Source organism: Sinocyclocheilus rhinocerous, unplaced genomic scaffold, assembly GCF_001515625.1.
Source record: "Sinocyclocheilus rhinocerous isolate Xijiao unplaced genomic scaffold, SAMN03320098_v1.1 scaffold623, whole genome shotgun sequence".
Taxonomy (NCBI): domain Eukaryota; kingdom Metazoa; phylum Chordata; class Actinopteri; order Cypriniformes; family Cyprinidae; genus Sinocyclocheilus; species Sinocyclocheilus rhinocerous.
The window spans coordinates 678726-691009 of NW_015644631.1; the positions used below are offsets into that span (position 1 = coordinate 678726).

Here is a 12284-nt window from a genome sequence, read left to right on the forward strand (position 1 = left end):
TCTCATATGATGCTCATAAGTTTCTTCATATTGCGTTAGTATCTGATAACACCAAATCATTAAAAGAATAAAAATTGCACTATGAAAGATCTCCATGATTAGCCTGTTTTTGCACTTCCTGTTTTTCCCTGCTTGAGAATTTCTGCCCAATGAATGGATGACCTTAGCACACGTGTGGTTTTGTTTACAATTTCTGGTTCACTTTCAAAAAAGGGCAGTGTGAAACCAAACCGCACCAGACAAAAAAATCAACATTGTATTTGGTCCAGGACCAAAGCAAGTGAACTAGCGGACTTTGAAAACTCTGAGTATGTTAACCCTGAAATGAGGGAAACTCTGGGTTTTCCGTTTCAGAATGGGAGATATGTCAAATCAGAGAAAGCAGGGTAAGTCAAGCCCGTTTCTGAAAGGGAGGTAACTACTCAGAGAAAATGCTTTTCTTACTAAGTATTTTTTTTTTATTATTTCTAGTACAAATAACTAAAAATTCTTAAATCAAGATGGATTTTCTATATAAGAAAATGATATAAGATATTTAGTCTTGTTTCCTGGGAGGATCTTAAGTAAAATTTTACTTAAGTAAAATTATCTGCCAGTGTGGTAATAAAAATAATCTTAATGCAAATGGAAAACAAGATTATTCGGAGTGTCTATTACTAAGTGCAAATTTACAGTAGCTCCGCCCTCCAATGTCACACAAGGTTAAATACAACGCGCATGAATAACGCCTTAAATGGTGTAGGCAGTAACGCTTTGGCCGCAGAGAACTAGCTTGTGATGTGATTAACAGGTGTCCTGACATTTTATCCTACCCGTCAGATTTTCCTACCAGGGCTTAATGCGCATGTGCACATCAATATTGCGTCCTTTTTCTCATACTGAACAACAATATTTAATGTATCTGGATTACTGTAAGGGTAGGTTTAGGGTTGGGGTAGGTGTAGACGTTAATAAAACACAATCTAATAGGTAGAATTTTTTTTTTATTGTTGCTTTCCTGTAGCTGTATCCCTTCTAGCCACAACTGCCAATATAACACATAATTACTGTATTTGCGTTACTGTAAGGGTAGGTTTAGGGTTGGGGTAGGTGTAGACATTAATAAACCATAATTTGACAGGTAGCATTTTTCGTTGTCGAATTGTACTACCCACTGTTTTAATGGGAGGTAGCAAAATCTGACAGGGTAGCACAAATTGACAGAACCCCGGGTTCGAGTCCGGCTTTTGCCGAGCTCGCTCTTCTCACTTTTCCCATCACATATCACATTCGAATTTATTTTCAATAAAAATGAAGAAAATGCTCTAAAAGTGGAAGTAAAGTGCCTAACGAGTGTTTAATAATGATAAAAGTATTTATCATTTTAATAAATATAATCATTTACACTCTATGTTATTATTGCATCATGTTAATGTACAATACTGAGGTGCAAATAGTATGTATCCGCCAGTATAAAGTATAAATAGCATCTATTTATTATTTACACGTATTGCAAAGAACTGCTACTTTTACATGGTAAATAGAATATATCACTATTTTCACTAAGTGTAAATAGCATCTAGAGACATTTTCAGCCTATGCCCATATAGAGCCCATAAAGGTCCCATATGTTCAAACCTATATGGGACCCACATTGTGAAACACACATGGGACCCACATAAATTGCCCATTTGCAGCCTATGCCCACATAGATCCCATAAAGGTCCCATGTGTTCAAACCTATATGGGACCCACATTGTGAAACACACATGGGGCCCACATAAATTGCCCATTTTCAGCCCATGCCCACACGGAACCCATGCTGCACGGGTATAACCCATATGGGGCCCACATATCAATGTTGGCTGGGACTTAGCCTACTGTAAATATAGGATCTATCGCTAAGAAAGTATGCTAATTCCACTTAGTGTAAATAGCCGGTGCCGTATTTTTCTTACCCTATTGGCAGATCATTTGTAAAATAAGAAAAATGCACTTATAATATTATTATATATATTTTTTTGCCCGTGGGATACCATGAAAATGAATAGCCTATTCAATAACCTACCTCGGGTGCTGTTGCCATGGTGAATCGGAGCTCCATTGATCATGGCTTTTCATAGTCGTGGTGCACGCGCTAAAAGTCAACCTACTCAGAGTCGATTGAACTAACTCAATTCAGCTGTTCTGAAACCGAAAACTCAAGAGTTTCCCATCTCAGAGTAAGTCAACTCAGAGTTCAAGTTTTAACTCAAGAGTTGGTTGAACCTCCATATTGAAACAGGCCCCGGGTGTGAATACACCCTAAGTAAGCAGATCAATTATTATTTACATTAAAAGCATGTTTACCTCTCAGTCATTTATCCATTTCTAGGTAGTATTTTGCTGTCTAAACTGCTGTAGTGCCATTCATCAACTTTTTAGAAGACAAAACCAACATTATGCAAAACCATTATCTCTATACTTCATGAAGAGATGTGTATTTGTTTTTGTACGACCCAAATAATCTTACTTCAATCATCTGTACAAGCAGAAGCTGAAGAATCCGCTCCACATTTGCCATTTCACTTTAAATTTGGCCAGTGACAGTAGAGGGTGTGATTGCTTGTGAGGGGAACAGCCAGTTGTTTAAAATCCCTCTCAGTACGGTTTCAAATTCCCCTCAGTGCCGGGTAAGTCGAAGTGTGTGTGTGTGTGTGTGTGTTCCACAGACAGAGTGCTGGAGATAAGAAAGGGGTTGTGTTTCTGTTGGGGCGGGGCTGAGTAACTGTCACTCACTCGAGTTACCCAACAAAATGGGCGTTCCTTCTCGGTGCTCGGTCCAATGAGAGCCATCGCTCCTGTAGTCACCATGGTGACGGTGTTGTGTCCGGGGAGGCTGTGATGGGTTGACAGGTGCGTGACAATCGGAGCTCTCTGCAAGCATGTACGCCAAAGGCAAGAGTAACAACGTACCGTCCGACAGCCAAGCGAGGGAAAAGTAAGTTTTATTTATGAGGGGGGGAATCTCTATAATGAAGACAGCGCGCGGACAGACTTTTAACAAACGGCGGATACGCTCTGTTCCTCGGATGCTGTGTCGTCTCTGACAGCGCTTGTAGTTCGTGCAAGAAAGTTGTCGGAATTTCTTGCGTCTAATTAACGCGACATGCCGCCTTATGTAAACGTATAGCACGCGCAGAAGTTAAGAGATGCGAAGAATAAACTTCATATGTGGACTATCGATAAAAAGAGTAAATTTCTGCATCAGTAAACATTTATTTATGCATGCAAAGTTGCTATATAGCTAATTTGAAGGATTTCTACGTCTCATTTTTGTATTGGAATAAGGTGAGTACACAAGTTTTTTGGCTTTAAAATAAAAGTGCATGGTAAAATATGGTACATAAATAACAGTTACCCGTTTACAAGTTTAAAAGCCGATTTCAGCTAGTCAGGTAAGCTGAAAAAAAGAAAAGAAAAAAATTAATGGTAACCATCCGTTGTTAAAAGAACGAACTTTGTTTCTGTATTCCGTGCGCTCGCGGGAGAGAGTATGATTGGCGTTCCGGTCTGAAAAGTTCCAGCGCAAGCGAGCGAGAGCAGTATAGCGCGAAAGAATATGATTGACGTCTCAGCGTGAAAAGTTCCAGCGCGCGCGAGACTTCTTCTTTGTGGCGGTTATTTTTTCGCTGTTATATAAGGATTTTGGCTGCGCGCGAATCTCAGTGAAGATGGTGGTGGCACGAGAGGTCCGTCGACCTGAGGAAAAGATTTATCTGTAATGAATGTCATTTTACAATATTTTATTTATGGGGATGTTTATTTCATTTGATGGTGTCTAAAATAGAGAAACTTGCTAAACGGAAATATAGAGTTTGAGTGATCTTTAAATTATGTCCGGTACACTTACAACGGTCATCTATCATTTAAGAGCTTCCAAAAGACCTTTTTAATTAATATATTGCAGATTTATTTATAAATGTTAGAAATATGTCATATTGAAATGTGTTTGGCCTAATGTGGAGATTTTAGAGTATCCTAGAAAGATGTCTAGCACACCTTAAAGGAGTAGTTCACTTCCAGAATGAAAATTCTGTCATAATTTTCTCACCCTCCACTTGTTCCAAACCTGTATAATAATAATAATAATAAAAATGTTGGGGGGAAAAAAAGAAAAATGTTGGTATCCGATCACCATTGACTTCCATAGTAGGAAAAAAAATACTATGGAAGTCAATGATACTCATCAACTGTTCGGATACCAACATTTTTCAGATGATCTTCTTTTGTGTTCAACAGAAGAAAGAAACTCATACAGGTTTGGAACAAGTGGAGGGTGAGTAAATTATGACAGAATTTTAATTCTGGAAGTGAACTAATCCTTTAAACCATTCTGATAAGAATGTTTGCTAGGAGCAGAGCCGGTGCAATGGGGGGCGTGAGGGGGCGTCGCCTCCTCCCTCAGACTATCCCGCCCCCTCACCCAAGATGAGTGTGAAAATAGATTATGAAATATAATGGTTTATTTAAAAAATATAGTTGCCAAATGCATAGGCTTTCTAGCATTAATATGATGCTAGTAACAATTTAGGCCAGTCCATTTCACAAAGTCGCATTTTAATTGTTACATCTCTGACAAATTCCCGCGCAAGCGGTGCAACTAAGAATGCAGCACTACTGCGTAAGCTTTGATAAAATCATTCTTTAATGTTTGATAGAGGGCTAGATGATCGTAGTTGGTTAGCCTAATTATTTCGCTGTATTGTTATTGTTCGTTGCTGTTCAAGTTGTTCTAACTTAAAATGATGCATCTGTTAAATGGGTCACAATGAATGTATTATGTCAGGGAATCGGTCGCAATGAGCTTGTGTTTCATTGTAAAGCAGACACAATTAAGTAATTCTGGTGGTTGTGGTGGTATCACTTGTCTGTATTTGTGGTAAAACTGCTGCCTATGATGACATATTTATTTCCTGGATGTCAGATTTTCGAATTTGGTGGCTATGCGATTTTGTTTTATTCAATACTCTGCCATCTGTATTTGCTAAGTAGCTTTTAGTAGGGTCATTCACTCAGAACGCGTTTTTTCATTCCACTGCTGTACTTTTCCATTGTATTTCAATGTAAATGCGCTACTCGACGTCTTGAATGCTGCGCTCTCGTCTCAGGTCTTTATAGCAGTTTCTCGCGCATAATTCTCGTGCATCATTCTAAAACACGGCGCTCAAGTTCAAAGAAATTCAGCTTCTAAAGCATGTCTCTAGACCTTGCAAAAAAAAAAAAACTTCCACTGACCTGTCTTGCGACCAAAACACTAGCTGTGTGAACCCTGTATTCTAATAATTGTAGGCCTAGTAGTAGCGGGCAGGTTTGTTTACGCTCTGACAAATACGTGAATGGGCCACATATGTTTTTTTTTTTTACTTTTACTTTGTGCTAGCCTATGTCATTGCCCCCTTTCGTCACCTCAGCCGCCCCCTCATCAGTGCTGCGCTGGAGCCAGCTCTGGTCCTAACATTTGTCCTCTCCATAACCATGTCAAGTCTCTCTTCGTGTCCTGGAAATGTCTCCTGGTCTCATGAAAATGCGTATAAATAGTATGCCAAATAAAAGCGAAAACTTGTGGTATTGATACGCAAAAATGGACTTTGGCGTGCATATGATACGCCCTCATCAGTGCTGCGCTGGCGCCGGCTCTGGCTAGGAGTCTCCAAAAAGACCTTTATCATGAATATATTAAAGGACCTGTGTCTGTATTTTAAAATATGTTGTATTAGAGTGTATTTGGTTTGTCAGTGTGGAGATTTTAGAGTGTCATCACTGCTGAGATGATGTCTTGGACATGGGAACTTATTTGACAAGTGTCAGTCAATCAGTCAATCACCTCACCCGTTGATTTCCTGTGGTCTAAAACTGAATTCGTATACTCATATCGCCTTTGTTGTCAGCTTGAACACACACAGTTTTGTCTTCCTGCAGTGAGGTCTGGTCTTGAAGTAATTAGCAATTATTGCAGTTTCATTCAGGCCAGTGTCTTGTGGGACATGTGTGGACTTGTGGTTTTTTCGATGAAAACTCTCCAGCATTAGATTTGAGCTTGAGAAAGCAGTTTTGCTGGTTATGAGATTTTCTTACTGCTTCTCGCTCTTTCTAAATGAATTTTCCTGCCATTTGTGGTTCTTTATTTGTGCTGGGAATGCTTTAGGATTTCAAAAATAATCACTGTTGTATAACTTTGTTAATTTTCGCTGCTTTCTTTCAAATTTTGGGGTTTTGCCACTTTTATTTACAAGGACAGTGTAGAATAGACAGAAAATCATGGGAAGAGAGAGAAGGAATGGGAAAAAGATGCATGAACTCAAACCCACATCTCCCATATGAGCATGACAGAGCACATACGCTAACAGCCACACCATGGCTCCTATACATTGTCATTCGTTTTAGTTTTTTCTTGACTAAAAACTTAGATGATCTTGATCTAAAATCCAAGTGTAAAGTTTGCATATACAGGGCTCCCACAGCCTTAGAAATCCGAGAATCCGGGTGATTTCCAGGCCTAGAAAGCTTGTGAATATTAACAAAATGAAGTCTTTAAGACATCTTGTAATCTTTTTTTGAGAAATATGTACTTATTTATGTTCAGATTTAAAATATTTAATTGCCTAGAAATTTTTATTTGTGCTTAAAATCCTTATCCAAATTTTAAAAAAAATTCCAGTAATAAAAACATCTTAAAGTCACATCAGTTATTGGTCAAAAAGTGTGGGAACTTTACAGGATATGATATGGAAATCATATACAGGATATGATCATTGTGCTATGAATGGACACAATTGCATGTATTTTTTTTTATGAATGGTCAGTCATTTTATGCATTGGCTGAAAGTGTGGGAATGGAAAGATGAAATCCCTATGGAAGTTTGACTCATGCTGTATGTGATTTTTAATTGCACATTCAGTGTGAATGAAAAGCTTTACCTATAGTGTACGGATTAAACCAATATTTAGTAGACAGACTGTATTTAGTTAATTGTTTTCAGAGATCACAAGCTGGTTTTAATCATCTGATAGAATGTCTTTTTGGAAAGCAAATTTCAGCATCGAATGGATAGAAGTGTGATGTCGTTAAGTGACAAAGGAGGCTTTTGACATAATGTATTATTTGATAGGAAGTGCAGAATCAGTCAGTCCTGTTTTAACACTTAAGCTGTTTGAATTTGACAACCGCTAGACTGTATGGTGTTGTAGCACCAGCAGGTTTAAAGAGGTGACGGCTTTGAGAAGATCACAGTACCTTTTATCTTTTCTCTTCAAAGAAAATTGGACAAGTGGTTAACTGTCAAGGAGGATGGTTTGTGTGATGTGAGGAAGGGAAAAAAATGAAAAACTCAAAGCTTATGTCCCAGTGGCTTGAAAAGCGTGCATAGCACAAAATTAATCTGTTCCATCGTTGATGGAAGTTAGGCTTCGTTTTTAGTTCGGCGATTACCATAAGCATAACCTTCTCAATTAACACATTTAGTCCTGAAACATACCACATGGACGCTTCTAGCTGCACAAGCTCAATTTCACACAATGTTGCATTTTCGTTTATGCAATAGGCACTATAACGAGCATTAGCTTAAATTGTCATCTTCTATGATTGGGTTTCTCTTCCATGTCAGGTACTATGATGGGAAAGCAACAGTTGGAAGATAATACTGCTGGGCAAGTTAAACACATGTTTATAGCTAACTACCTGAAACCAGTCTAATGGCACAGACGGTACATTTTTTAATGTCTATTATTATGCCGATTTACACACAATACAATTCAATGAGATTAGATGAAAATAGATACAATTATTTTATTTGATTTTAGTAAAAAAATCTGCAAAACAGAATTGAAAACTGATTACCTGTTGACTAAGTTGTTTGCATGTTTTTGAATTGATAATCTCAGAATAGCCACATATTGGCAGATTAATTGGAATATCGAAATTTTTTGGTGTATGACTACTACGGAGGTTTGTTACTGCCACAAATGCAAAAATGAGTGTTTAGTTTATACTAGTGGTCGAACGACATATTGGCCAATCAATCAGCCAATACCTGCCATTTTTTAATTATCAGCATAGACCGATGAGTTATTCTGTTTGGTCAAAGTGTTGGAAGCAGGACTTTTATTTTGACAGCGCCTGAACGCATGTAGCTCCTTTTCTCCATCTTCATTAGTTTACTGTCTCTGTTTAACAGTACTGTCTAATAATTTATTAGATAGAACTTTTAATAGACAGAACAGTATTGTAGTGTTTGCTTTTCTATTATTAGTGATACGGGGGGCGGGGGGGAAGCTATAATACTTTTTCATCTAATGTCAGCTTTAAACAAATACTCATTTATAATTTAAAGAAGTCTAAAATTTGATGGTTATATATTATGATGACTATAAAATGATGATGATGATTATTATTACTAAATAAAAAATTAAAATAAATATTGCTATTGTAATTTCACTAAAAAATTTATATTAAAAATACTTTACAGTACAACTTTAAAATTATAATATTAATATTTATGGCTGTTTTAAACATTGATTTTTTTACTGACTTTTTAATGCATTTTTCATTTTTTGACAACAAAAGAGAGGTTTATATGTGCTTTTAAGCGCATTTAAGATGAAGATGGTTCATGCATATTGCATTCCCAAATGTACGTTATAAGCGACTCAAACTCTCAAATAGTGGTCGACCGATATATCGCCAAGGCCGATATATCGGCCGATATCTGGCATTTTTCAAATATCTGCATCGGCCGATAAGTTTTTCTGTTTGGCCAATGTGTTCGAGGCACTTTTATTTTGACGGCGCCGAGAACGGCTGCGGCAGCGGCTGAGTGAGCACACACCGCTCACATTCTCCCTCTTGTTCGCTGTAAGCTCAATTTCACACAATGTTGCATTTTCGTTTATGCAATAGGCACTATAACGAGCATTAGCTTAAATTGTCATCTTCTATGATTGGGTTTCTCTTCCATGTCAGGTACTATGATGGGAAAGCAACAGTTGGAAGATAATACTGCTGGGCAAGTTAAACACATGTTTATAGCTAACTACCTGAAACCAGTCTAATGGCACAGACGGTACATTTTTTAATGTCTATTATTATGCCGATTTACACACAATACAATTCAATGAGATTAGATGAAAATAGATACAATTATTTTATTTGATTTTAGTAAAAAAATCTGCAAAACAGAATTGAAAACTGATTACCTGTTGACTAAGTTGTTTGCATGTTTTTGAATTGATAATCTCAGAATAGCCACATATTGGCAGATTAATTGGAATATCGAAATTTTTTGGTGTATGACTACTACGGAGGTTTGTTACTGCCACAAATGCAAAAATGAGTGTTTAGTTTATACTAGTGGTCGAACGACATATTGGCCAATCAATCAGCCAATACCTGCCATTTTTTAATTATCAGCATAGACCGATGAGTTATTCTGTTTGGTCAAAGTGTTGGAAGCAGGACTTTTATTTTGACAGCGCCTGAACGCATGTAGCTCCTTTTCTCCATCTTCATTAGTTTACTGTCTCTGTTTAACAGTACTGTCTAATAATTTATTAGATAGAACTTTTAATAGACAGAACAGTATTGTAGTGTTTGCTTTTCTATTATTAGTGATACGGGGGGCGGGGGGGAAGCTATAATACTTTTTCATCTAATGTCAGCTTTAAACAAATACTCATTTATAATTTAAAGAAGTCTAAAATTTGATGGTTATATATTATGATGACTATAAAATGATGATGATGATTATTATTACTAAATAAAAAATTAAAATAAATATTGCTATTGTAATTTCACTAAAAAATGTATATTAAAAATACTTTACAGTACAACTTTAAAATTATAATATTAATATTTATGGCTGTTTTAAACATTGATTTTTTTACTGACTTTTTAATGCATTTTTCATTTTTTGACAACAAAAGAGAGGTTTATATGTGCTTTTAAGCGCATTTAAGATGAAGATGGTTCATGCATATTGCATTCCCAAATGTACGTTATAAGCGACTCAAACTCTCAAATAGTGGTCGACCGATATATCGCCAAGGCCGATATATCGGCCGATATCTGGCATTTTTCAAATATCTGCATCGGCCGATAAGTTTTTCTGTTTGGCCAATGTGTTCGAGGCACTTTTATTTTGACGGCGCCGAGAACGGCTGCGGCAGCGGCTGAGTGAGCACACACCGCTCACATTCTCCCTCTTGTTCGCTGTAGTCATTCAGTTCTGTCTAATACGGATAGAAGTCTATCTAATAATCAGATAGAACTGTTAAACAAAGGAATTAAAATGTATACAAAAAAGTATTATAACGATTGCTTTAATATTATTATTAATAGAAAGGCAAACATTATAATACTTTCTCGTTTGCCGTGAGCATTCCGCAAATACGCATTTATTGCGGGTTCGTTACTTAAAATAATGTTATTTTTAGCAACATCATGTGACCCCTTTATGTATTAGGTGTAATGAAATGTGTTTATGCGGTTTAAGGTTAAAAAAACACATTATTTTCCACATACTGTACATTATTGTTTCTCCTCTATGCCCCGCCTTTCTGAAACGCGTCGATTTTTACAAAGCTCATCGGTCTGAAAAGCAAGGTGTGCTCCGTTTTTGGAAGGCCAAACAAAGTAGTTTCGCTTTCACAACGAAACACAGCGTCACACACGGCAGCCTTGAGTGAGCGGCGGCCGGCGGGCTTGCGGCAACCACATGTGGTGACCCCGGGCTGGACTCCGCTTCGTCCACGGTGAAAGCCGATCCGGTGATCCACAGCGCAAAGTTGTTGTATTTCCTCAGCAACCAGCACGGATCAGCTCCAGGCATGACGAAGCAGATATCGTCCTCTTTTGGAAGGCCAAACAAAGTAGTTTCGCTTTCACAACGAAACACACAGCGCCTTCACGACATGGCGGCTTTATATCGGCCATCGGCCACCCTGCTATTCAAGATATCGGCATCGGTATCGGCTGTCAAAAAACCCATATCGGTCGACCACTACTCTCAAAATATAGAGAGATAAGTTTGTGTGGAGCTGTGTTTACTACAGACCGAGATATTCTGAGACACTGAAAATACCAGGTCATGAGCAGCTTGTGTGTAAAAGGACATAGTGCCACGCTTTTATTTTGAATAATTGTGCAGCCAGATAACTCAAACGTTATGTGCAGCATTTGTCTTTGCAGTCTTTGAATCTGTAAGCTTATGGAAACATCCAGGTGTGTTTCAGAATGCAGTTTGCGGTTTCACAGTTTGTCTGCCTGCTGTGGGTATATAGCTGGGTTTGTTAGTGTTTGTGTATCTGTTTTTGGTTTTGCGTCTCTCTCTCTCTCTCCTCTGCTGATTCTCGGGAGAGCAGACCTCTCTAATATCTACACGCATTAATATGCAAACAGTGTGGTCCACGCAGCGGCACAAGGTTAAGCATGTGTGACGAGAGGAGAGAGAAAGCGCCTCATATACTGTTGGGGAACTTTGTTTCTCTCCTCCCTGTCACTGCGTGTTTGGGAGTGTTCATTACGGGAGACTATTGCATGGTGGAGGTACTAGCCTGTGACATGTTATCTTTTCATCATGGAGACAGGCTATCGAACTGACCTGCTGTCACAGGAGAATGCAAAGGTTTTTTTTTTGTTTTTTTTGTATAGGTTCAGCCTGAGAGTCCTTTGTGCCTAGGGAAGTGCACGACTACATATTGACTTTCTTAAATGTCCAATTGGTTTCAACAAAGCCCTGTAAAATTAGGCTGGTTTTGGGTTCACCAAAGTTTTAACTTTATAGATAGTGTTGGATTTATGGCTTGAGTTTTGTGTATGATTATAATAACTGTAAATTTTTAAGCTATTTTAGTTTGATATATTTCCCCTGATTTGATGGGGGAAATATATCTATATATATTTATAAATGTATATGGTAGAATAATAGATAATACTTAAATGTTTCATAAAGTATTTTTCATATATTATGTTTAAAATTATATGTTATAATTCAGTGGCGGGCCGTGCATTTTACACCTAGGCCTTCAGTGGCGTCCTACATGAATTAATCCATCTCTTCATACCATCATAATGATGCCACGGCTAGGGATGGAACGATTACCGGTTTCACGATAAATCACGATAAAATGCCCTGACGGTTAGTATTATCGTTTAAAATTTAATTATCATCAAAACCGTATTTGATTATCGCGATTTTGAAAACTCGTGGTAAATCCTGTCCAGCCAGCATCAGTCTGACGCAGAAGCAGCATGCAATGTTGTTGTTGTT

At 37.7% G+C, this 12284-nt stretch overlaps 1 protein-coding gene across 1 annotated transcript in view; it reads left to right on the top strand.

Moving 5' to 3' along the window:
- The first annotated feature begins 2854 nt into the window (after positions 1–2854).
- The window catches only part of LOC107758575 (single-stranded DNA-binding protein 2-like), a 76566-nt gene continuing 67136 nt past the window's right edge, over positions 2855–12284 (top strand). The window contains exon 1 of the mRNA XM_016576347.1: positions 2855–2959. Within this exon, the coding sequence (XP_016431833.1) occupies positions 2904–2959 (56 nt within the window). The 5' untranslated portion in view covers positions 2855–2903. The remainder of the gene's footprint in view (positions 2960–12284) is intronic.